At 36.6% G+C, this 25295-nt stretch overlaps 2 protein-coding genes across 3 annotated transcripts in view; one reads left to right on the top strand and one right to left on the bottom strand.

Moving 5' to 3' along the window:
- Positions 1-371: 371 nt before the first annotated feature.
- On the bottom strand, positions 372-4002 carry CGGBP1 (CGG triplet repeat binding protein 1). Its single transcript, XM_026490700.4, has one exon. The coding sequence runs from the start codon at positions 4000-4002 to the stop codon at positions 3499-3501; it is 504 nt and encodes a 167-aa protein (XP_026346485.1). The 3' UTR covers positions 372-3498.
- A 3176-nt stretch (positions 4003-7178) lies between these two features.
- ZNF654 (zinc finger protein 654) overlaps positions 7179-25295 on the top strand; it is an 84258-nt gene continuing 66141 nt past the window's right edge. For both annotated transcript variants that reach the window (XM_026490634.4, XM_026490591.4), the window contains exon 1: positions 7179-7720. In XM_026490634.4, the coding sequence (XP_026346419.1) occupies positions 7532-7720 (189 nt within the window). In that variant the 5' untranslated portion in view covers positions 7179-7531. The remainder of the gene's footprint in view (positions 7721-25295) is intronic.

Raw genomic sequence — 25295 nt, 5'->3', positions numbered from 1 at the left:
TATACTAAGGATACATGTGTGAGAAAAAAAAAGTAAGCATGGGAATACAAAAATAAACACAGTAAAATTTTAATGAATACAGTATTCTGGATACAAGTAGAACATCACTAGGTAAGAACTGTGTTTGTCTTAGAAGTCTAGGATGGTATGGATTGAGATAAATGGTTTAGGGCAGCCACTTCACTATTCACAAGTTAATCAGCGCTGACCAGAAACTAAAGCAATTTATTTTAGGTTAAGATTTTCAATGAAATTATAGGATGAATCTTCTATTTAACGAGTATGTTTTAAGGTGATCTGTACTCATTTAAAGGCAGTTGGGGCAAGTCAAACCACAGACAGCCCTCACAAAGACTAAGCACCAAATGACGAAATGTTTGTGGCTTTCGTTTTGGGCCACTTTAAATTTTATTTTGTTTAAATGTGTTTTCCATTAACATTCACATACAAATTTTCAGGCAAAAGTTTTAACATGGAACTTTCTGCTTGGAGATCTTGCCAACTGTTACTTACAATAGGTTTTAAGCAATGAATACTTCAGAACAATCCCAAGCCGATACTTAATTGGTTACAATTGTAAGATGCAGAGCTTTTTCTTTAAAGTTTTCTGGTCCCCCAAAATTCAGTAGGGCCAAATGCACTAACTGGAAGTAGCATTTGTTTTAAAAAAAAAAAAAGGCTTAAAGATGATAGTGAATAAAATAACTATTTAGGCTCTCATACACAATCTTTCTAAATTTTCACCCTGTAAGAAATGATTACAATGTCCTTCAGGCTTGCTATATGCCCCACAGAATTAAACAAAACAAAACAAAACAACAAGGAATTTAACATTTCAACAAGCTAGTAACTATTTACTGTTAAGCATATAGTGAAATTCTGGAAGACATACTACCATACTTCAAGAAAACACTATTAACAGGTAAGCATGTGTTGAAGAAGGCAGTTTATAAATGAAACATTACAAATCTTATGTTTATGCATACAACTTATAAAATAGAAAAAGTTGCTATTTTTCCAATAGTACAGCATCACACTAACACTATATAGTTAAGATCGAAAGTTTCTGTACACACATCCACTACACCGCCACAGCAGCATACGCCTTAGACATCTTCATTTGTTATCCAACATACGCCAACCATGGTTTCAAGGATTTGTACCAGTTTGAGCAGGCTAAAACAATCATTCTGCCTTATCTATTGAACTATGAGACAAAGTTAACCGGTTTCAGGGAACAAAAAGTTTCATAATCAGTAAACAAACATATTAAACTTCCACAACAGGATGGAAAATGCTTCTAAGGACATGATATAATCCTAACAGGAGGATGCATTATGCCCCTAGATGGGAGTATGTGGGAATAGTTAGGAGCCTGGAGAAATACATTAAGACATATGGGACCTAAATATCAAATCAATTAATAACTACTAGAAACTCAAATGTGAATTATTGGCTTTTCTTGTGCAACATCATCCAGCTTACTGCTTAGGACTACTCTAAACTGTTCTGCCACTATGTGTTTGCTGTTAGTGCAAATTAATATTGAAATAGGGAGCAGTCTGAATCACATGGAATTTTGAAAAATTAGAATGATTGTATATCTAACCTTATTTTTGTATTCTCAAAATGCTATAAAACTCAATTATTTTCCTAGCTTCTTAGATCTTCTATCATCTTAGATAATTCCAATTAAACATGGTTGCCTGCAAATTCTTTCTAGGGGAAGTAAAAGCAGAGTACATTTTGGTTGTTTTGCCGCCGGTCTCATGTATGTGCTTTTGCAATGACAGCACTGCTCCAGGCATCTAGTGTGCTACTTCACGTAACTAAACATGAGAAAAACTCGGAGTTCAAATTTTGACAAGCAATTTTTTTTTTTGGTGGCAGGCTTATCTTAAAATGAAAACAAAACAAAAACCCACATAAAATCTAAAAATCAGATGGGCATTTTGACAACCTGAACTAGGAACTTAGGTCTGTAAAAAACTTAGACATGGGAAGCTGTTTCTGAAAAATATAACCTTTTCTTATTCACTTTGGTTTTTTTGTTTTGTTTTGTTTTAATGAAGATTTGTGGTAACATGACCTCAAAGAAAATTCCAAGTCACATAGGGTATTCATGTCAGTGCTTTGTAATAGAAATATATTTTATAAGTATTTTAAACTTGAATGTTTTCAAGGAATTTAAGATTCTTTTTTAAAGCTCTAGTCCAAGTCTTCAGCTGTTTAGTTTTTAAAAAATATAATTTGGGTCTCCAATGGAGAGGACATAACTGGGCTAAGCTACTTTGATGACCTTACAGGATAGTGAGGTTCACATAGAGATCATTTCCTGAACATGGTTGACCTTTAACAGAACTGATTATTTCCTCACCCAAACAGTTATGCAGGATACTGCCAGATCTCCACTACCAAAATCTTGCCAGTTTTTCTAGACAATTGTTTACCATCCATGTTTAAAAACCTTGTACCACTAGAGGCAAAGCACATAAAAGTAAAAATAAGTAAACTTGTTTCTAGTCTATTTACCTAAAGTCTTACAAATCATATGGAAAAATTAATGTATAGAAAGTAATTTCCTTATTATCTGATCTGTCAGCCAAAAAGTAATTACTAGTTTTCTGTAAAAACAGGAAACTCAATCATAAAATGCCTGTTTAAATTAAAATGCCAATCTTGAAATCTTTTAACATCAAGAAATTAAAAAAAAAAAGAAGCTTGCAAATTCAAGAGGATGCTTGAAATGAAAGTTATGGTTCAAAAATTTGTTTATAGTAAGAGACTAAAATCATGTCACTGCAAAATTCCCCATGGCTTTTGGCACTGACATTGAAAGAAAGATTTTAGTCTTTTGGTCACTTGAAGCTGCTACTAAATATAATAAGTCTTTAAAAAGGGTCAAAAAAGACAGTGAGGAACTGAAGGATAAGATAACTACATCATATACACGCATAGTTTGAAATAAAGACAGTCATTTCTTCGAGGGATCTGAAGATATAAGAACAGTTTCCCACCATCCCTTCCTTTTTGAAGGGGATCCTCTAATCAGAAATAATTCCTTTAAGTTACTGTGAGTGGTGTTGCCTGGCAGCAGCTTCAATTTCCTAGGCTAGTGTTCAATCCAAGTAATTAAGTAATCTCACAAGGAATAATCATATATGGCAACGGGGTAAAAAAGCAGGGCAGTTCTTCCATGCACAAACATTTCAGGAGAAAAACCATCAATTTTAAAGATAACCATCAGGTTTCAGGTATCCTAGCACACTCTAAACCCTAAGTTTTGCTTTACACCATTGGTGACTAAAATTAACAAGTTTTGCAGTGAGGTTTTTTTTTTTTTTTGTTTTGTTTTTTTGCCTGCAACTATATACACATTGCAAAACTACTCTGCATCACATGATTTTAAATGAAATAAATATAAAAATGAACCACACAATCAACACATAACTTTAATACTCCACATTTATCTTGATCACAATGATGGTAACCTCCTTGTCAACAATCTTGTGAGTTGAGGAGTTGATTCTCATTCTCATATCCATCAGGCAGATATGCTCTCCTCAGCTGGTCTGACTTAGGTATGGAGCCTCCATTCTTCACATGGCGAGACAGGAAAGCACGGACCGCTGGGTGATCAGCCTTCTCAAGTGGGATGTTGGCTTCCAGGCACATTTTCACAAAGTCCTGGATAACACTGACTTTCTCTGTTTGCGCAGTACTGTTGCACTGAAGGGATGCAGTTAGGGGCCTCTGCTTCTTTCTCACATTCTGCTCTTCAAATTCTGCCTTCCTCTTGGTATGAGTCTTTGACTTAAGGTGGTCACTAATGGCAGACTTGCGAACATGATTCAGAACCACATTGCAAGAAGTGCAGAAGAGTTTTCCTCCATCTTCATGCAGCTCACCTCCAAACTCAGTGACTCGATCCAGGGGAGTCACATATAAAGCAGTCTTAGAACGGTTTCGAGCAGGTGGTGCTGTCACTACAAATCTTTCCATTCTGACTCTGAATAAGGTTCTTTCAAGACAAGAGAAACAAAAATCAGTGTTATAACAACAGTTCATTCAGGAAGTAATTAACAATAAAAAAAAGGTATAAACATTTTAAGACTTAAAGACTTTAGAAAACTTAATTCTAATTAATAGACTGTGTGTCCATTAAGTCTTAACTTACCTGAAATATGTAAGGGAAGGCAAAACCAGAACAAGTTATTAGCAACAACTAGGTCCATTCCTTGAATTGATGAAATTCAAATAAATTAGAACTATGAAAAAAGAACTCCAACTAACCCAGATGTTACTACCTTTTAGGAAAACCTAATCCGATGTCAATATTTAGGGTATTAATTCTATTAACTCTCATTCAATGTAGATGTGTACTGAAGTTTAAAAGAGCTTCTTTTACCTTCACAGCTCTGGGTCAACTGATTTTAGGAACACAATTGTAGGCAACTGTGTACAAAGTATATTCAAACAAGTAGGCCACTAAACTGGCCTAATTCTATATGAAGATTTGTTCTGAGAAGAAAAAAAAAAAGCAGAAACAAAAAAGAACACAGACCAACTGCAATTAACAGTAGTAACAAAGACATTAAATGTTAAAGCCAAGAACTAGAGCTCAAAGTAAGTCATTTTTTAATGCATATATACCTCTACTGAGTTTTCTAAAACGTGATAATCAAGATAAGCTAAGTGCTTTTTCTAACACTTTCTCCTCTTTTCTTCCATTAAAGACTAATACATTTGTTAATTATTTATTTCACTTATTAACTAGTAAGTTAGAACAAATCTAAGAAGTTAACACAGTGCCTAGTATATATGATAGGCGCTCAATCACAATTTGTTGATGGAATACTTTAAGTAAATGATTATCTTTACTATTTTCCCAAGTATTTAACTCAGAAGCAGCTTAATAATTTCTCAATTTACCCTAATAACAAATTTTTAGGATCTTTGCCAAAATCATGGCATTACATTATGGACACTGAAAACTTGAGATACCGAACAAATGTAGTCAGTGACACCCACTTGTTCTCTGGAGCCATACCTTTGGGCTAAGCTCTGCCTATATATAAGAAATTAAAATGAAATTGATAGAATTCAAGGTGGAATTCTGTTCTCTATAAGTAACATCAGAGAAAAATTCCTAAGTGCATTCTCAACAACTATGCTTTAAAAATGTAATCAGGGGCGCCTCGGTGGCGCAGTCGTTAAGCATCTGCCTTTGGCTCAGGGAGTGATCCCGGCGTTAAGGGATGGAGCCCCACATCAGGCTCCTCCGCTATGAGCCTGCTTCTTCTCTCCCACTCCCCCTGCTTATGTCCCTCTCTCGCTGGCTGTCTCTATCTCTGTCAAATAAATAAATAGAATCTTAAAAAAAAAATAAAAGGGTAATCAGTAATAATGGTGTATTCTCTTAACCCATACTAGAGAACTCATAATTGGGTTACAGGAAATGTCTTTCAAAAGAACACTAAATTGCCAATGTGTTAGACACCTGTGGACATAAACTCAGAGACAGGCTTAACGTTTCACAGAAATTCTGCAAAGTATGATAAAGTTTAGGTTTTAATACATTTAATTCAATTTTTTTTCCATTAACAAATTATTCAATGCTTGACTCTCATGTGCCAAATATTGTATTAGGCTATAGGTTTTCAATGGCAGATAAGACAGATATGATTTCTGCCCCAAAAATAATTAATATGAATTACCACTACACGTTTGTACTTTAAGTCAATGGTACGGATTTTTTACTCCCATAGCAAATCAGTCAAAATTATGATTAATTTTGTTCTAAGCTAGTTATGAAAAACATTAAATATCCATGCCCAGGAATACCTAAATCTTTCGATGTGAAAGTCTTCTGTATTCAAATATTTGGATTTCAAACTTTAAAACAATAAACATGTTCATTATTCTCTGAATCGTAAAATGCTCAATCATTTGTGCTAATGTGAAAGGCCTATACATTCCAATGTCTACTAACTTTCAAAAATCTGTTTCTCTTACTGCAGAGGCAAATATCCACCCAGTAGAGGATGCTCGACTTTACAGAGACCCGAATAACAAAAGTGTTTTTCAACAGAAGGTAAAGATACCTTAAACGAGGAAGTTAAAAAGTTAAAAGCAGGAATTAGCCAACAAAAACGTAGCAGCAAATTATTTACTAGGTCGAAATAAACTCAGAAGTTTTCAAGTTTAAGTGTTTACCCGATCAGTTTCCAGTTTTTTTCGTCTTGATACTTAGTTGTGAAGGGTCTCCAGCGCAAAACCAAAGACGCTTGAAATCCTGGCACTTTCGTTTGTTCAAACCCGCAGATGCTTTCAAATCAGTTTTTCAACAAGTGGTGATGGGGAAATAGTTTCTGGGCTTGCACCCTATTTTCCCTGCGGTGCCGGGAAGTCATGCCTTTACTGTAAAACATGAAAAACAAATGGAAAGAAAAAATGGGGGAGGGGGAGGGAACGAAGGGTAGATAAAAAGACGAACAAGAACGACACAGCCACCACGGAGGTGTCTTTAAAACCGCTCCCTTTAGGTTAACTCCACACAACAAATCCGGATCCCAACGTTTACCTCAACACTCCTCAACCCAGTCCTTTCTCAGTTGTTAGCCCCGCTTTGCACCTCCTCGCGCGCCCCAGGCCCCAGGGTTCGGGAGGGGGAGGGAAAGGCGGGGCGCGGGACGTTCCCGGCGTCTAGACTCCCTCCTCCCGCGCCAAGCTCAGCACGCTGGCGCCCCACAACCCCTGCCCCGCTAGCTGGGCAGGGCCGAGACCCAGCTGCCGGCCGTGGGCCCGGGAACTCGACAGCCGAGTTGGCGGCAGTCTCAAGGGAGGAGGCGGCAGGCGCCTGGCGGAGGCGTCTGCTGTCAGGCTTCCCGTCTCCTCCCTCTTCCTCCCGCCGACAACGGCGCCCCGGCCCCGCCCCCGGCTCCCGCTTCAGGACGGAAGGCCCCGGGCCCAAAGCCCGCACCAACGGCCGGGCCCACCCTCGGCCTCCCTAGCTCCTCGGTACCGTAGGATCGGGGCCGCCGTTAGGGGAAGTGGACGAGAGCCGGCCGGAAAGGAAAGGAGGAGGAGGAAAAAAAGGAGCAAGGGGGTGAGGGAGGAGGAAGACCCGTCGCCGCCGCCGCCGCCGTCGTCGCCGTTGCCCGATCGAGCCCCGCGGCGGCCGCCGTGTCCCCCGCCGCGCCCCGTCCTCTTGCACCGCCTACGGCAAAGCTCGTAGGCGGTCCCCAGCAACCGCCGAGCAGCATTGACCAACGGACCGCGAGTCTATCAAACAGACGGCTGATTTGGCCAATGGGATTGGAAGGGTGGGCATGTGTATGATTGGCGGCTAGGCTTCTCCAATGAAAACTGGGGGCGTGGGTGGGCGGAGCCGGAAGTAGAGCCAGCCGAGAGGCCCCTGTCCGGCTGGGGCGGAGGGAAGGGGGAGGGAACTAGAGGAGGAGGAGGTTAACCGAGGCAGCTACAGCGGCGGCGGCGTAGGGGCTGGTACGCGCTGGGCGGCGAGAGCCTCATGGCGGAGGAAGAGAGCGATCAAGAGGCCGAACGCCTCGGAGAAGAGCTCGTGGCCATTGTGGAGTCCCCGCCAGGCCCTGTTGGGTTTAGAGCTGCGGGCGACGGCAGAGGTGGCGCTGGCGGCGGCAGCTGCGGTGTCGGCGGCTTTGGGATCAGCAGTCGGGATTACTGCCGACGCTTCTGTCAGGTGAGGCGCCCGTCGGCCGCCCGGACTTGTCACCCGGGTCCTGGGCCTCCCTGCGTCTCCTGGCCTTCTCGTTCTCGAATCAGGGCTGTGTCCGGTGTTCGCTTCCCCAGCCCAACAAGGAGAAAGAGTGAAGCTCCCTTCTCCACCTATCCGGCTTGGGGTGGGGGGCAGGGAGAGGGACTGGGATGACCCGCGGGTTTAGGGTTGCTGAGAAAGTGAGAGTTTGTCAGGGGTGGAGGGGCTGGAGGGAAGGAGGGTCAGCTGGCAGGAAGGCTGTGTACTGACATGCCTCCTCTCCTCCAAACAGACCCCTTTCTGCCCGAGGGTCCCGCCTTCTTGGGTTTCCTACCCTCTTCCTTCTCATCTCATTTGGAATCTCTGGCAACATTTCCTGCCTTCCCTTCTCCGGCCCTTGCCCCCCGTATTCTCCCCTTTTTCGGAGATGGGTGGCATGCCATCTCTCTACCGCCCCCTCTCCTGTCATCGCCACCCCTCCCCCTTTGCTAGGGTCTCCTGTCATCCCCTCACGAGATCCCACTGGGCCAGTTCTCCAGTTGGTTTAGGCGCTGACCCACTGTTAGTTACTTTTTTGGGAGGTGGGGTTAAGGCAGTGTGATTGTCATCTTTCCTTCTCTTACCCTGGTTCCCCGACAAGCGTACTCTCTTTTCTAATGAACTGCTGATAGAAAAAGTAGTTTTCCTTAAACTATTGCTCCGGTTACCTCACCACCCCCTTCCGTTTTTAAATTACAATGTATTTTATGCAGCCTGTAAAATACAGTGTCCGAACGGTGACGATAAATTATTTACTTGGTAGTCTGCCACTACGATATGATGTAGTTTAAGCTGTTTGACCATAATAAAATATTAGAGCGACAAAGTACTTGTCCAGGGGTAAAATTTGTGCAATTTACATTCACATCTACGTGTATTTATAGTTTAAACATTTCGTTCTCATTCACAACACTCTCGTTTTGCGAACTGTTTTGGATTTTTTTTTTAACACTCCATTCCATTTTTTATTTGTTTATTATCTTGGATTATATAGGGTTCAAATTATTGCTCCACCACTTCCTAGTTGTGTTACCTTGCAACCTAAGTAACCTACAAGTTACTTAACCTCTTTGTGCCTTAGTTTCCTCTTCTGCCAAATAGGGAGAGTAATTAAATGAGTGAATATGTAAAGGATTTGAATCTTTTACATATTAATTGAACTTAGCTATTAATTTCATTGTGGTAACAAGTAGGAATAAAGTTAACAAAAAGTGGGCATTGTGTTTGCTGAAATTTGATTTTATGCCTTTGCAAGCATTGAAAGAAAAAGGATGGAGTTGACATTTTCAGGTAAGTTTTTAACACTTTAGTTTAAATCAATTGTTTTTTGACTCCTCCTCCCACCTCAGTAGATAAGTTGGTTTGAAGGTGGAAATTGTCCTGGTATAAAGTGTGTCAGTTTTCTTTGGCACTGCTCTCTATTTAGTGACTTTCTTGAAAAAAATTTTTTTTGGTATTGGCATTCACCACTGGATTTAGAGATTCAGTGTCTTTACAGTACTTATCTTTTAACTGTATGTTTTTCATGTAGAAAGCATGTTATAGGTAGACTTTGTATCTATAGTAATTTTAAGTTTCTGAAAATTAAGTTACAGTTGATTTCTTAAATATATTCAGTGGCAGAAAGTCTCTTCATTTTTATCTATGTTTGCTTTTTATGTAATTAATCAGCAACTTGGTTTTCTTTACATTTAGCTTTGTTGATTTATTTGATCAGATAACTGTTAATTGCTGTAGAATTTGAAATTTTGAGGGCCAGAACATTTTTGTTGAACTTTTAACTACTCTTCTGTATCCTGAAATCAGTTTTAAGAACAATGAGTAAATTTAGCATGTAAAATACAGCATCTGAACAGTGACAGTAAATTATTTTAAGAACAAATGAAGTTGAAGGTTCTATAAAACTTCACTACCTCTTAAATATCCAAGAAAATAAACTAAACAGGAAATACTTAACGAACTTTTATATTGCTAAGTTATGAGTTAAGTTATACTGACATACTTTCATGTTACCATCTTCTACCTGAAACCTCATTACATATTTTATAGTACTCTGGATTACCAGTAGATCTGTTCTTAGAGTTCCTGTCCTAGTTCCACCTTGCAAGTGAGCTTTGAAGTTCTTTTTTTGTATTAAAACTTTAAGATGGAATAAAGGATTATCTGTATTAAGTTGAAGTTTATCCATTGATTAATATAATTCTAGTATAGTAGTTCTGTTTTATTTGCCAGTAAGGGAAGCAGTGGATCATATAACTAATTACCAAAGATTGTTTTTTTAAAGCATTTGGTTTCCTAATATTTATTAAGAATAATATTAAGTAACGTACATTCATTAGTAAATTACTTAATCATGGGTAATCTATAAAATGGATAATATACACTTGGGTGGGTGACAGTTAACTAAATATATGAATTATACACAGAACCTTGTGATGTTGAGAAGAAAGACTCCAATTTATCTTCCCTTTAGAGAGAAATATGAATCAAAATTTCTTGGCAGTTAGTTGTGTGGGTGAGGGGAGAGAGGAAGGAACACTTGAAGAGAAGTTCCTGTGTCTTTTTTACAACAAGGAAAAGTAAAACAGAAGACAGTAGGTAATACATGTGATAAATTATGCCTATACCCAATACTTTGATGTACTTTTCTATTTGAGAAGCAATGCCGGTAATTATAAAATCTTAAACCAAGGGAATAGCCCTTGAGGTTTCAGCTAATTTTTGAGATGATACATTTGAGAGATTGAAAGTGTTGGTTTCCAAATAGTTACATGGTCTAATGTTGGACTAACTGCTGTGTCACATTCTCCCTTGGCTCTTATTTGTAGACTCTGAACAAATGCTTAAATAAAATTGGCCCTTAACTGATATTTCATTTGCTTTAAAGAGGAAAGGAGAGGGAAAAATAATTTTCATTGAGGGCCTACTAACTCTTAAGGCCTTCACATTGGTCTTATTATGCAAGTTACATAATTGAAATGGAGGCCTGAACAAGTTAACTTGCCTTCAGTTCCAATAGGTGTGCAAGCTGGGATTGGAGCCCAGCCTTCAATTTCTACTGAAAGGTAGATTGAAATTACAATTAAATCCTCAAATGATTAGGGGTGCCTGGGTGGCTCAGTTGGTTAAGTGCCTGCCTTTGGCTTAGGTCATGATCCCAGGGTCCTGGGGTCGAGCCCCACGTCGGGCTCCCTGCTCAGCTTCTCCCTCTCCCACTGCTGCTCCCTCTGCTTGTGCGCATGCTCTCTCTGTCAAGTAAATAAATAAAATCTTTAAAAAAATTCTCAAATAATTATAAAATGAACTTTTCTTGGCAAGTTGCATAAAGGGGCAAAGTAGTTACTGGAAGTACTCAGGGAATCATGGATGAAAAAGATTTTAAAGTATTCTTTCATTATGCCACAGTATAAAAAATATTTGAAGAAATAGTCAGATAATTATTATTTCTCTAACTTCTTTGGTACTGTGAACTATTTCTCCAATACTTGAAGGTTATAATAATTCGGCTTACCTTGTTGCTAGGTATATTGAAATGTTTTCATCATAAGTTGTATACTAACAAGTTAAGGTACTTTGTTCTTAGTTTAGTGCCAGAAAGAATGTAGTGAGTGATAAATAAGTATTTCTGGAAATATTTTGATATGTTGATTAAAGTAGATTTTAAATTGTTTTTTTACTATACTAGGGTTAATAGCCATCCCACGAGGATATCATGAGTAGAAAAGGAGAGAATGAACCTGAAGTGCTCAGTACTATAGCGAGCACATAGGTAAGATTAAATAGATAGAAGCTATTAATATTTCTGTCGTGCGAAATCCTCTGAAGGTTTAAGAGGGACGTTAGAGGTAATCTAATCTGTAAGTCACTTATAGTTTGTATCCCACAATAAAATTTAGAGAAAATTTAGGAATGTTACATTTCTAAAATTCTGTTATTTAACTAGAAGACCCTGATGAAATACTAAATGATATGCAAAACAACTGCATGTTCTCAGAGATTTTGTTTTCTTCAGGGGACCTTCATTAAGTCTGGAGATATTTTTGATTGTCTTCATAGGGGGATTGCTACTGGCATATTGTGGGTAGAGGCCAGGGAGGCTGTTGAACATGCACAGGGCAGCCCCAACAACAAAGAATTATCTGGCCCAAAATATCAGTAGTGTCAAAGTTGAGAAACCCTACTATACCCTTACTTTGGAACTCAGTGGATACTTTATGTCTGTAATACTGATACAAATGGCAAAAATGTATATTTTAAAATACATGCTAATGTCTCTTACTTTAGAGAAATTAAAATTTAAGCTTTTCTTTTAATGAGTTTTATTTATTTAAGTAATCTTTACACCCAACGTGGGGCTTGAACTCAGGACCCTGAGCTCAAGGGTTACATGCTCTTCCAACTGAGCTAGCCAGGCACCCCAGAGAAATTAAAATTTAATTGTTTTTGGAAAATATAGTCTTTATTTTTTAGTCTTTTTTTTTTAAAGGTTTTATTTATTTATTCTACAGAGATAGAGACAGCCAGCGAGAGAGAGAACACAAGCAGGGGGAGAGGGAGAGGAAGAAGCAGGCTCATAGCGGAGGAGCCTGATGTGGGGCTCGATCCCCTAACGCCGGGATCGCGCCCTGAGCCGAAGGCAGACGCTTAACCGCTGTGCCACCCAGGCGCCCCTATTTTTTAGTCTTAATATAGAATTTACATAGTATTTATAGTTCTTTGAGTAGTTTCTTAGGGTAAAGAATACATTATTAATAATTCTTGCTATTAATTGGAATTATTTTAAATTTATTTTGAATTTTTATAAATGTTTCTTATGTATTTATTTTAAAAGGTCTTATAGGACTTAAATATCAGGAATTGCGTTTTGCTTCTAATAGAGACCTGATTTAAACAGCTTAAACCGTTGTATACATTTATTTTTTTTATGTGAAAAGTCTTGAATGGATAGTATAGGAATGATCATAGTACCATCATTTGCTTTTTCTTATTGGTCATCCTTGTCTTATCTCAAGTTTACCTCAAGACTCAAGATAGTTGCTGGAGTTCCAGCCATCACATCTGAGTTCTAAGTAGCAGGAATAGGGTGTGTGTGGGGTAAGCCAAACATATATTGCCCAAATCCTTCTCAGTGACTTCCATTTCCATCTTGTTAGCTATCCCCATTTGAAAAAAAAAAAATGTTAGGACTTTTTTGTATTGTTTTTTTGTATTATATTTCCTGATAAACACGTGTCTGTGATTCTACTAGTAAGGGAGAAGTAAACAAGACTGCGTATTAGAGAGGCAACCAGTCCCGCCCCCCCACAGCTTATCATAAAAAGCAGCCATCATACTCTGTCCTATTCTTAACCCACATATTCCCTGGAGGCAATCACTTGCAACTCTTTTAGCTCTTACAGTTTTTACCTCCATGTTTATAATTTTTTTCCTCGTTATAGATATGATCAGTTAGCTTAGTTGATGGAGGAGGTAGGGAGTACCTTACCGAATCACTGTTCAGTTTGTACACTTTGATTTTACACCCTTCTCCCCTTTCCTCTATATCGCTTCCCTTTCTTCTAACCCCTTCCTCCCTTGCCCTGTCATTTCTGAGTCTCTTACAGTTCAGCCTCTTCAGAGAATGCAGAGTTCCCATTGATCTAGTAGGGGAAGAGATCTAGGGGAGACTTTGAACAGATCTGTTTTTCACTCTCACCTCCACTTTTGGAGATAATGTGGTATTTCAGATTCCTGAGATTTTCTGGTGTTTTCAGTACAAATTAACTTGTTCCTGAATTCCCTCCCTCCTTTCTAAATAAGAGCTATCTGAATGTTGTCATCTCTTTTCATTGTTTTCCTCCTTGTGGTTTTAGGTCTTTTGAAACAAAAGTATTTTTACTGTTATTTCAGTGGAGTTTTCAAGTGGGAGCAGAAATAAATGTATGTTCAATCTGCCACATTTAACTAGAAGTCTCAAGTTAATTTTTCAGCTCAATAAGGAATAGACATGAAAGATGATGAAAAGGAAAAGAACTGAAACTAATTCAGAGTGATTTATTTACTTTTGAAAAAGAGTATCCTACTTCCTGATGTACTCTGTAGTGAATATTCAGAGCTAGAAATAATTTCATCACACAGATTTACTTTGTTCCTTATGGCAAAATAATTTTTATTACTAAATTGCAAATTAAAATTTTAGCTTTTTAAAAATGGTTTTAAAAATTTGACACATTTGGGCCATTTCCAGTGTTCATAAAAGGTGAATTCCATGGAAACACATTAGTTTATTATAATTAGGAAAAACAAAATAAAATGAACCCTTGATCTTGATGGCTATATTTGGGGAGCTAAATGCTTTGTTGTTGTTTAATGCATTTTAGGTTGACTTTCGGAACTGAATGGTACTAATTTTTCCTTATGACATTATTTATGATAGCAAATCCTTGAAAATAACCTTAATGACCAAAGTTAGGGGACTTGTTACATGTAGTAGAATCCTATGTTCTCCTAACAGTCATATTTTTAAATATTTATTCATATGGGAAACAGTTCATGGTATAATATCTACTGAAAAGACACAGGAAGCAGGTAATTTCACTTTTGTAAATAAAAAAGACTGAAAAGAAATATACAAATTGTTAATAGTGAATAACTTCTTAGTGATAAGTTTATAGCTGAATTTGATTATTTTCTTTACACTTACTAATTTTTTATACTTTCTTGATTAAACCAACTACCTTTATAATCAGAGGAAAAATAAATTATAAAAACATTTTATTTTTTACTCTTCCTACCTTCCTACCTTATTTTTTGTGAAGAAATGCAGTAAATGCCAGATTACTTGAGTATGATAAAATGTTAACTCCTTGTTTCTTAAGAATATGTAAATTTTTAAAAAATGAATTGGTTAAGTGAACTTACAAAGGTCATTTTAGGTTAACCAATGAAACCCTAAATTTAAATAACTTCTTTATACACAATCTTGCATTAAAAAATATGTCCATATTGCTTTCTAATAACGACCCATCATACTGGCTTAAAAAAATCAATCTCAGTTTTAATTTTGTAGATTAAATGGTAGGAGAAAATATTTTTAAATGAAGTTCATTGCTTTTAAGTATTTTAATGATACCATCATTTTGCAGTTCTGCCAAACAGAAGTGAGGCACCAGTTATACTATTATTGTTGGCACCGAATCTTGATTTTTCTGCCAAAAATTGCTAAACTATACCTTAGCAATTACAAACAAAAGCAGAAAAGAGAACTTTAAATTAAATTTAAGAAAGCTATGGTAAAATCACTGTCTGGTAAGTTATTTGAAAACATAAATAAGATCAGTAAAATATAGTTAGTTGGTATACCACTTTAAATGTATATTAATATGTAATGGTAAGGATAGTGGAACATTTAAAATCTAAGGTAATAAACTAAATATTAATTCTGGTTAAATTGTAAATCATTTATAGTAGTACCTAGTCTAAATTAGATAGTATTTTTAAGTTTTGTAATTTCCAATAAATCTAACACTAGATCGGTAACCTTTAGCTTTCATATAATATATATCACATTGATTTCTTAGCTCCCTATTTCTCTGACTGGTCAGCTCATTATTTCAGCAGTATACTCTATCCACTATGGGTCTGTTCCTAGTATGAGGCCCAATCAATGTCACCTGGTTAGAGCCATGGTGGAATACTGGTGGCAAAATCAACATGAGAGGAGTTCTGTCTGTATAATTTGTTACATAAGATCCTAAAGTCTAGTACACTGACACTCTGTACCAAGCACTGGGTACACTCAACTCTTCAAAGCAGAACTGAATATGAAAATAGCTGAAAGGCTTTCCATCTAGGCAGTAGGAAAAAAAGTCATTGATATTATAGATGAAGCTTGTCAGTTATATAAGACACTGGGTATATAGTAGTAAGCAAATAGGCATTGTCCTTGTTTTTGTATACAGTTATAACTTTGATAAGTTCTATGAAGAATAGGTATACAATACTATAAAATAGGGCCTAATAAGAGCTTGCCTATTTTTGTATTCTTGGGCAAGCTGAAGTCTGCTGAGCTTTTTTGGTTTAGTTTGAACATGTTGAGTTTAAGATACCTTTCCTCAGCCAAGGAGAGATCTTAAAGATAGTTGGATTTACAGAATTCAGAATGCAGAGATGAGGTCTGGTTATCCTAGCTGTGTGGATGGATAGTATTTGAAGTCATCTGTATGAATAAGCTAACATAGGGAGATAATATGGAATGGGAAAAGAAGGAGGACTTAGAAATGAACCTTCAGCAACTCCGTAGTTAAATTTCCTGGTAGAAAAGATTGAGTCTTCAGATGAAATCTGAGAAGGATTAGTTAAAGAGGTTGGAGAATACCAAGTAACTATGGTGTCACAGAAGTCAGTGGAAGAGAATGTTTCAGGATGGAGTGAATGGTACTTGACATTGAAAGCTATTGAGATCCAACCATTGAATTAACATGGAGAGGTCTTTGGTGACTTTAAGCAGAGCTGTTTTAATGTAGTGATGGGAGCAAGAATCAGAGTGGAGTAGTTTGAGGAGTGAGAGGCAAAGAAAGAGAGACAGTAAGTATGGATAGCTTATAAAGGAGAGGAAATGATATCAGTAGAAGCTGGAGAGCTTGTGGATTAAAGGTGAGTATTTAAAAAAATATAGAGGTGAGAATTTGGCGTGTTTAAAATCTGATGAAAATGATTCATTTGAATGGATGACGTAAATCTACAAAAGAAAGAAGGGATAATCTATAAAATAAGATTTCAAAAAGGGAAGGAAGGTTAAGATTCAAAACACAAAATGGAGGGGTTGCTTTATGTAGGAGCTTTGAGGTATCAGGAAAGTTCATGTGTTGAGAGTACGTGATACTAGTTGGAGCTTTAAGGTAAATGGAGGTCTAAAATCGTAGCTTCTTAGAGAGAGGTAGGTTGAATTGACCTACAGAACCATTTGGATTTACTGATTATGAATGTAGAGTGACCACTAGTCTGTACTTTTGTTCAGCAGTGCTCATCTGCATAGGTGAAGGCATGATTAGTTATATGATTAGTTATATTCATTTTGGGTTGAATATTATGTTGTAATTGATCAGTTAATTAGCTTTGAGAAAGAAGGGCACAAGCTACAAGCTCATTTTCTGGCTCCATTTGTGGTAAAATATGGTACAGAGACGTGAAAGGAGGAAAGAGAGAAGGTAGAGAAGCAGTTATGTCAGTATGGGAGCCCCTTTATCTATGGTTTCATTTTCTGCGATTTCAGTTACCTGAGGTCAGCTGTGGTCTGGAAGCAGATGATCTTCCTTTTGATATATTGTCAGAAGGTCAGTGGTAGCCTAACACTATGTCACATCACCTATGTCATTCATCTCACTTCATTTCATGACGTAGGCATTTTATCATCTCACATCATCATTAGAAGAAGGGTGAGCAGAGTACAATAAGATATTTTTGAGAGAGAGAGATACCACATTCTCATAACTTCTGTTAAAGGAAATTGTTAAAATTGTTCTGTGTTATAATTAGTTATTATTGCTAATCTCTTTTTGTGCCTAATTTATAAACTAAACTTCATTATAGATATATATGTATAAGAAGAAACATAGTATATATAGGGTTTGCTACTATCTGTGGTTTCGGGTATCCACTGGGGATCTTGGAATGTATCCCCTGAAGATAAGGGGGGACTACTATAGGTATTAATAGGTGCACAGCATTGCTTTTTATGCAGTGGAAATATGTGTATGTATATAAGTGGGTATATATAATGTCCCCATAAAATGTATATACAGTTTATTAATATATATTTCTATAACTGGAGTTTACTAAAATTAACCATTGTATATTTTGAAGTTGAAGTGTTCTAAATACTCCCTAATCACTATTGTCACTGATTAGATGTGTGTGTCTTATATTTTTAATATCTGAAAGTTTTACTTATTTTATTGGAATGTTCTATATATGTATATATAAGTCATATTTTGAGTGTTTTCCAAGTGTCAGGTGCTGTGATAAGTCCTTTCATGTGTTTTATCACTTAATCCATTACCCTATAGGTTAGTGCCATTTTTCCCATTTTACAGATCAGGAAACTAAGACCAAGAGAGTAAATGGCTTAACTAAGGTACTGTAGCTAGTTGGTGATCGTCGGATTGGAATCTGGCCAGCCTGTCAAGAGCCTGTGTGTGTACTTAGCCATTTCAATACACGCATACATTATACTGTACCTAGGAATATGCATTTGGTACCTATTGTAGCATCTGTGTATGTGTATTTGATAAAGCAGTTGTGGACTGAGTAGAAATAGTTATTAAAAAAGACTGAAGGCAGCAGAAACTAAAGATGTTCATGAATGTAAAAGAGAAAAAGATCAAACTTAAGCTATTGGAAATTCCCTTTAAGAAGTGATTCTCAAACCTTTTATTTTTTTTTCCTCCCAACCCACCTAAATGGGATATACTTCTCTCAGAAGCAGTGGCTCACTATAGTGTTTATTTTTAAAATGCAAGAGTTGTGATGATTACAAACCAGTAGAAGTTATTTTATGTTACTGTGTTTTGAAGGCAGCAGAGTATGGAATATGTTTTAGATATTTATCTTCAAAGATTACATTTTAAAGTATCTTTCCATATTACTTAGATACAACCTTGCACAGATGTGGAATTCTTACTAATCCAGGGTACAGTGAATATGCATTTTTCGGCTTAATTATCTATCCTTTTACCGTGCCTTGAAAACTCTTGCCTAAAGATCTCTCAAGTAAAAGTAAAGTCTAAAATTTATAGTCCATGCTCATGAGGGTGTAGTGAAATGGATAGCTAGCTCATTTTCAGCTGGTGGGAGTAAAAATCACCACAACCTTTCTGGACTACTATCCATTAGACTATATTACAAACATTAAAAATAATTTTTACCTTTTGGCTTAGTAATTTTCCTTAAAGCATTAACTTTTGAGGAAATATAAATTTGGATATAAAGGTATGCATTATAACATTAATTGTAATTAATGAGAGGAATAAATTGAAAATGGAAAAGCAGCCAGAACATCTAAAATAGTTGAAAACTTTTCAACCCTCAAGAACTATTAGTTAGCCTTAAAAAACGATGTGTTCAATAACTAATGACCTAGGAAAATATAATAATACAAAAAAATTTAGGTGGAAAATTTGTAACAGGATTATATAGTTCGGACGTAGGCTGGTGTAGTCTCACTGTGCTTATATGTGGATTTTAGAGAGGGAAAGTGTGGTGAAGATAAATGAGCCACTTCATTAGAAATAAGATTTTTTGATGATAGAATATAGGAGCCATTCATATACTTCAGAAAGTCTGTGAACTCTCTGAAATTATTTGCAAAAAGTTGTATTTGCCATTTCTTTGTTGAGTAGGTCTGTTTTTTGTTTTTGTTTGTTTGTTTTGGTCTGTTTTCTGTTTTGTCACATTCTCTTTAAGAATTTCAAAACTTGCTAAAAAAACAAACACAACCCAACAACAGTCCAAACACACCAAAAAGTTATGAACCTTTGCTGTAAGCCATTGTGACATAAGCAGTATTGCCTGTTTTTTATAAATAAAACTTTATTGGAGTATGCACATTCATTTTTACATTTTCTGTGGCTCCTTTCATGATACAATGGCAGGGTTGAGTAGTTGGGATAGAGGATGTATGGTCCGTAAGCTGCTTTTTGGCTCTTTAAGAAAAAGTATGTCAGCCCCTGTCCTAGATTCTCATTTATTCTTTGCAACAACCCTGTGAGATAGGTGCTATTTTTATCTTCATTTTATGAATAGTGCAGCTGAGACTCAGAGAGGTTAAGCAACTAACCCCAAGTCACACAGCTTGAAAAAGGAAATATACCAAGATGTTAACAGTGGTTATATGTGGGTAGTACAATGATGGATGATTTTGTTTTCATATATAATCCCAATTTACTAGCGAGCATATATAATTTATGATCTAGAGAGGAGAAAGTTGTAAAAAAAAATAGGTAGAACTAAGTTATGAGGATCTTAAAATTCATTTATCCTTTTATTATTTTGATTTCCTATGTGTCATCCTGTGTTTATATACTTCTAGTGGATATGGAATTTTTGCTTCTCTTCTTGGCACTTAACTCTTACTATGCGGCTCCTTAACTCTTCTTGATTTTATGAAAAAAAATTGTATTTATAGTTTCTTAATTTTCTATATTAACTGAAATCATTTTTCTTAAACTCTTGAGATTCTTTGTTCTCTCTTTTATACTTTGAAGTTACCTTCAAGTATTAAGTGCTGATAACTTAATAGGTGCTCTTAAAATGTTACATATGTATCTAACAGTATATAACTTACTTTTTCTTAATATCAGTTGAATTATCCTTAATTATTTTAGGCATAGCTCTAGATACATGAAGTACCATAAAAGTGTCATAGAAATTTTTCTTTCCTAAAAGAAAAAAGTTGGCTGTAAATTATGTGAAAAGCTTCATTTTAATGATTATAGGAGATTTAAGGAGGAAAAAGTCACAACCTCTACCTTCAAGGAAGTGAATCATCTGGTAAGGGAAAAAAGACATATCTGACTACTGTATGCACTGTTAGAACCTTGATCCAAACCACAGTTATCTTTTCCCTGGATTATTTTATCTCTCTGCTTCCAATTTTTCTGTTTATTCTCCATACAGCCAAAGCGATCCTTTTAAAGACATGTGAGATCTCTTCTAAACCTTCCATGTCTCAGAAACAAAACAAAAATTCTTACAGTGGACTATAGTGCTTCATGATCAGGCTCTTGTCTGTCTCTTTGATTAGTCTCATAATACTCTTTGCCTCCACTAATTACCTTCAGCTGCACTAGCACTTTTGCCCTTTGCCCTTTGGCTTTGCACTTGGCTTTTGTTTTGTCTGCCAGAAACACTTATCATTTGGATTTCTATATGATTTGCTCTAGGACCCAGCTCAAACATCCTTTTAATAAGAGAGATGGAAGCCTTCCCTGAACACCCCACATAAAGTATAAAGTAGCATCACATCTTTAGCATTCCCTTTTCCATTTACCTTGTTTTTTTTTTCCAAGGTACTTAATACTATCTAACATATATTTGTGTACCAATTTTCCTTTCACTAAAAATGAAAGCATTAGAGTACTTGGTACACAGTAAGCACTCAATAAGCTTAGAATAAATGAATGAATAAATATAAATAAACCTAAAACAGCGAAATGATGGCTAGTCCCACTAACACAATGTATATTAAGTCCTCTCGAAGTTCAACTGGAGAGACTACCTCTGATAGTCATAATTTGGGAAAGTGTTAGTGGACGAGATAACATTTGAATTGAGTCTTAAAAAATTGTTAATATTAAAGTGTAGACATGAAAAAGAAAGTGGTATGAGTAGGAGGAAATTATAAGTAGAGCAGATAATTTGTGAAAAGGTAGATGATATGATGTATTTATGAATGGGGGTAGTTAATTGTGTGGGGCTGTCTTTCTTAAAAAAGTGTGATTCCCCAGACCTGCAATAGGAATGTGTACACTATTAGCAATGCAAATTCTCGGCCCCACCCCAGACCTTCTAAATCTTGAAACTTGGGTTGGGGCCCAGCAGTTTGTGTTTTTAACAAGCCTCCAGATGATTCTGATGCATACTAAAGTTTGAGAACCACTGGAGTAGAACATATATTCAGAAAAGTATTGGTACATATTAAGATTGGAAAAAATGGATTGGTCTAGATCTTGGCTTAGGAATTTGAATTTTAGGTTCAAGGGCACAACAGTACCATTATTGAAATCCTGTTTTAAAACAGACTTGATTGATGAAGTAATGAATGAAAGCCTAGACAAAAGGAAGCTATTGGAATATTTCAGAAAAAGAGCGATTGAGGGCCCAACTGGATAGTGGCAATGAAAATGGGAAAGACAAGAATAATATCAAGAAATACGGAAATAAAGTATTTAACATCTGGTTAAATGTGGAGACAGGAACAAAGAATTTTATGAATTTGCATTGGGTTTCTAGTCGAAATGTCTAAGAATATGGTGGTAATATTAGTAGTAAATGGTAGAAGGAACAATTAAGGGATTTAAATGAAGAGTACAGTTTGACTACTGGGTTTGAAGAGCTAGTACATTCTAAAAAAAAAAAAAAAGAGGAACAGAAATTGTTAATCACTAGCCAGAATGGACATTTTTTTAATGTTGAGGATATGCATTCCCATTTAAGAACAAGGCATTTTCAGGTAACCGATGATAAAGTTTATTAAAATACAGAACTCATAATTTCTTTTCTCTTTTTAGTAATACTTTAGTACTTGGAGTAAAGGCTTTTTAATAGAGGAGGCTTCTGTGTTTGAGTGTTAACTTACCTATGAGCTTTTTTAAGTTTAAAATATCTTTTCAGGTTTTAATTTAGGGACAGGGGACCAAATGTCAACACAACTAATAATGTATCAAATTTGATCAAATGAATTGTCTTCCATTATCAGGTTCACAAAGAATCCAAAGAGAGTAAGATCCCAAATTCTTCCCTTCCAGAATATTGCTTAGTCAGAGCCAGTGGGTCTTCTGTGCCCCTGTGGTTAGAGGTGGGGATTTTTCTAGAGCTGTAGCTTGGGTAGTCTTCCTCTGGTTGGGAGTAGCTTTTCTCACTTCTCTAAAAGAGAATTATTTAACTCCCAATTTCTTTTGTGTCTTACTAGCTTTTTAAAGAATCTAGAAGGTCAGTAGGGCAAAAATTTTACTCTACCCAGTCTGATACCCATTAAATTTAGAACAGTAATTCCTTCAACTTAGTACATAGTCCAGTTGACTCGCACTACTTTTGCCAGTAGATTTTAGTGATATCACAGGGAAGGTGGGTGCACAGGAAACAGGATATCAAGTCAGTTTTGGTTTCAACCTCACTAGGATGCCAGTCAGTTCTGCCAAATGCCAGAGTCTAGAAATTGTACCTAAGTTTTACTGGGAAAATTCATGAGGTGGTTGATTGTGCCACTGTATGTTAACCATATTTTGGGGGGCAATGGGAGCTAACTTAATCTGAACATTACTACTTCCTTGAAAGTGTACCTGAATTTTCTGCCTTGCAAAGTTTGCAAATTTCTGTGGAAGGCAGCCTGGGGCACTAGAATGTGTTTGATGTTTCCTCCTTTAGATTTTTTTCATATTAAAAACTTTTAATTTCCATTTCTTCTGTATAGTCCTGGCGTTCCTGTGCTGTAATAAGTGTGCATTCTGTTTAGTGGCACAGCTTCTATACTATCTCTTGTAAATAGTGTATCACTTACTTGTAGTGTGGCAAGTTCAAGGCACAATCTCCAGAAGACTTCAGCCCTGCAATTTCCAAAGCCCCAGTGTTCTATCCTTATCTCTGGATTTTTTTGTCCCCAGCCTTGTGCCAAGACATTTTTAGTCCTGTGCTACCTTGGATATTGCCATCTTCCCTGAGATTCTTAGGCCTATTGAGCTAAAACCATAGAAGCACTCCTGTTGTGCCCCATATTTGTATTATTTGGGTAAGAACCATAAACAGGTACCAGAAAAGAAGCTGCTTTTGATGTTTCTGATGTCTGTGCTTAAAGGAACCCAGTGAAAACAATATCTCTTTTGCCACTTGCTCCTCTAGACCTTTTCTTTATTCTGCTTTTAACTGTTCTGGGCCTTGCATCATTTGTTCTACTTCATTGGCAGTGTAAACATTCCTTTTTGTCACATTCCTTTCAGCAATAGTAGGTTACACTATTTCAGATAACCATGGCTGGTTTTTGTTTTTGTTTACAATTTAGCCTGTTTTTAAGTTGGCTTCTTTTGTCTTCCTTTTCCTTTCTCTTTGCCTTTGGGCCCAGGTTTGAATGTTCTACAGTTACCTCTTGTAAGATCTCCCATGTCATAGATGAAAGTCAAGGAATTTTGAGTTCATTGAAAAGCATTCATTATTAAACAGATTTTGCCCACTCTCATCTCTCTGACTTAAAATTTTATCAGCTCAACCTCAGACCTAGGACTGATCTCTTATTTTGTTTTTCTTCAGTGTTGCTTTCCTTATTCACTCTCTGATGCCTGACTTTGAGTTTCTTGGGCACTTTCCATTGTGGCACCGTGCCATACCATACATTACCCTCCATAATAACTAGTAATTTGAAATGTCCATGAAATGCTTCTGATATTTTAAGGTACTCTCCCAGCTTCTTCTTCTTCTTTTTTTTTACCTTCAAATCTGTACAGATTTTATGTTACCTTATATAATGATCTTCAAGGTGTGGTTTTTCACTTGCTCTTATTATGGACTTTCTATTTCTTTAAAAGAACATATTGCCATAGTTGGATTTCTAGTCTGGTTCACTCTGAGATTTTCATCCAAAGTTACCTTCCATTCCTGTTACATACCTTTGGAACTAGTCACCCTTTCTTTCTAATGAGGAACAACTAAAATATCCTTTTCCCCTTAATTCCACTTTTAAGAACACATAATTCTGGTATATATGTATTTCCTTTTTCTTTTTTCCTGTCTATCTAGTCTTGATTCTTTTTTTTTTTTTTCAGATTTATTTATTTGAGAAAGAGAGGGAGCAGGGGGAGGGGCAAAGGGACAGGAGAGGGAGAGAATGTCAAGCAGACTCTCCACTGAGCACGGAGCCTGACGCAGGGCTCCATCTCATGACTCTGAGATCATGACCTGAGCGGAAATCAAGAGTCAGACTGCTTAACAGACTGAGCCACCCAGGTGCCCCTATCTAGCCTTAATTTTAAGAGTGAACTTATTCTTAAGGTAGTACCCCTCTTCCATCTTTATCAACATGACCTCCTTTTATTTTTTAATTCTCCCACTGTTATTTTAATTGTAAGTGCATCATTTTTAAGCAAGTTTAGTTCTTGAGATGGAGCAAATCTGGTACCTAAAGTTAGTGTTTGATGCATGGACCTTTTAAGTGTCTCTTTTGGCCTTTGAATTTGTAATAATTCCATTGAATTTTTCTTCTGTCCCAGCATAAGAAAGTGATTTATGTCCTATATAATAAGGAATCTGACTCTTCTTCATCTGTTCACTTGGTAAAATCTACTGGCCATCTTTGTTGAACTCAGATAAAATCTTCACATCTGCAGCCTTGATTAGATTTATGTACTTATCAATTCCAGAAGCTACTTGACATCATATTGTGACACTGAGTTTAGAAGCCTTTGGACAAGTCACATGAATCTAAGAGCTGCTCTTTGAGAACAAAATTAAGAGGGGGAGGAACAGAGTTAGTTCACCTGATCTAGGACTAACAATTTATTTTTCAGTTTTTGTCAAAATAAGAAATTTTATTTTTTTTAACATACAGTGTTATATTAGTTTCAGATGTACAATATGTGATTTGACAGTTCCATACCTCACCTGGTGCTTATCACAGCAAGTGTATGCTTTAATCCCCATTACCTATTTAACCCATCCTTCCAACCCTCTCCCCTTTGGTAACCATCAGTTTGTTCTTTATAATTAAGAGTCTGTTTCTTGATTTTTTTTCCCTCTCTCTCTCTTTTTTCCCTCTCTCTCTCTCTCTCTCTTTTTT

This window comes from Ursus arctos, unplaced genomic scaffold, assembly GCF_023065955.2.
Source record: "Ursus arctos isolate Adak ecotype North America unplaced genomic scaffold, UrsArc2.0 scaffold_4, whole genome shotgun sequence".
NCBI classification, from domain to species: Eukaryota; Metazoa; Chordata; class Mammalia; order Carnivora; family Ursidae; genus Ursus; species Ursus arctos.
This window is presented reverse-complemented; position numbering and strand designations above follow the sequence as displayed.

What these genes read in the sequence shown, in the direction of transcription:
- CGGBP1 (XM_026490700.4), bottom strand. Translation starts at nt 4,002, where the DNA reads ATGGAAAGATTTGTAGTGACAGCACCACCTGCTCGAAACCGTTCTAAG.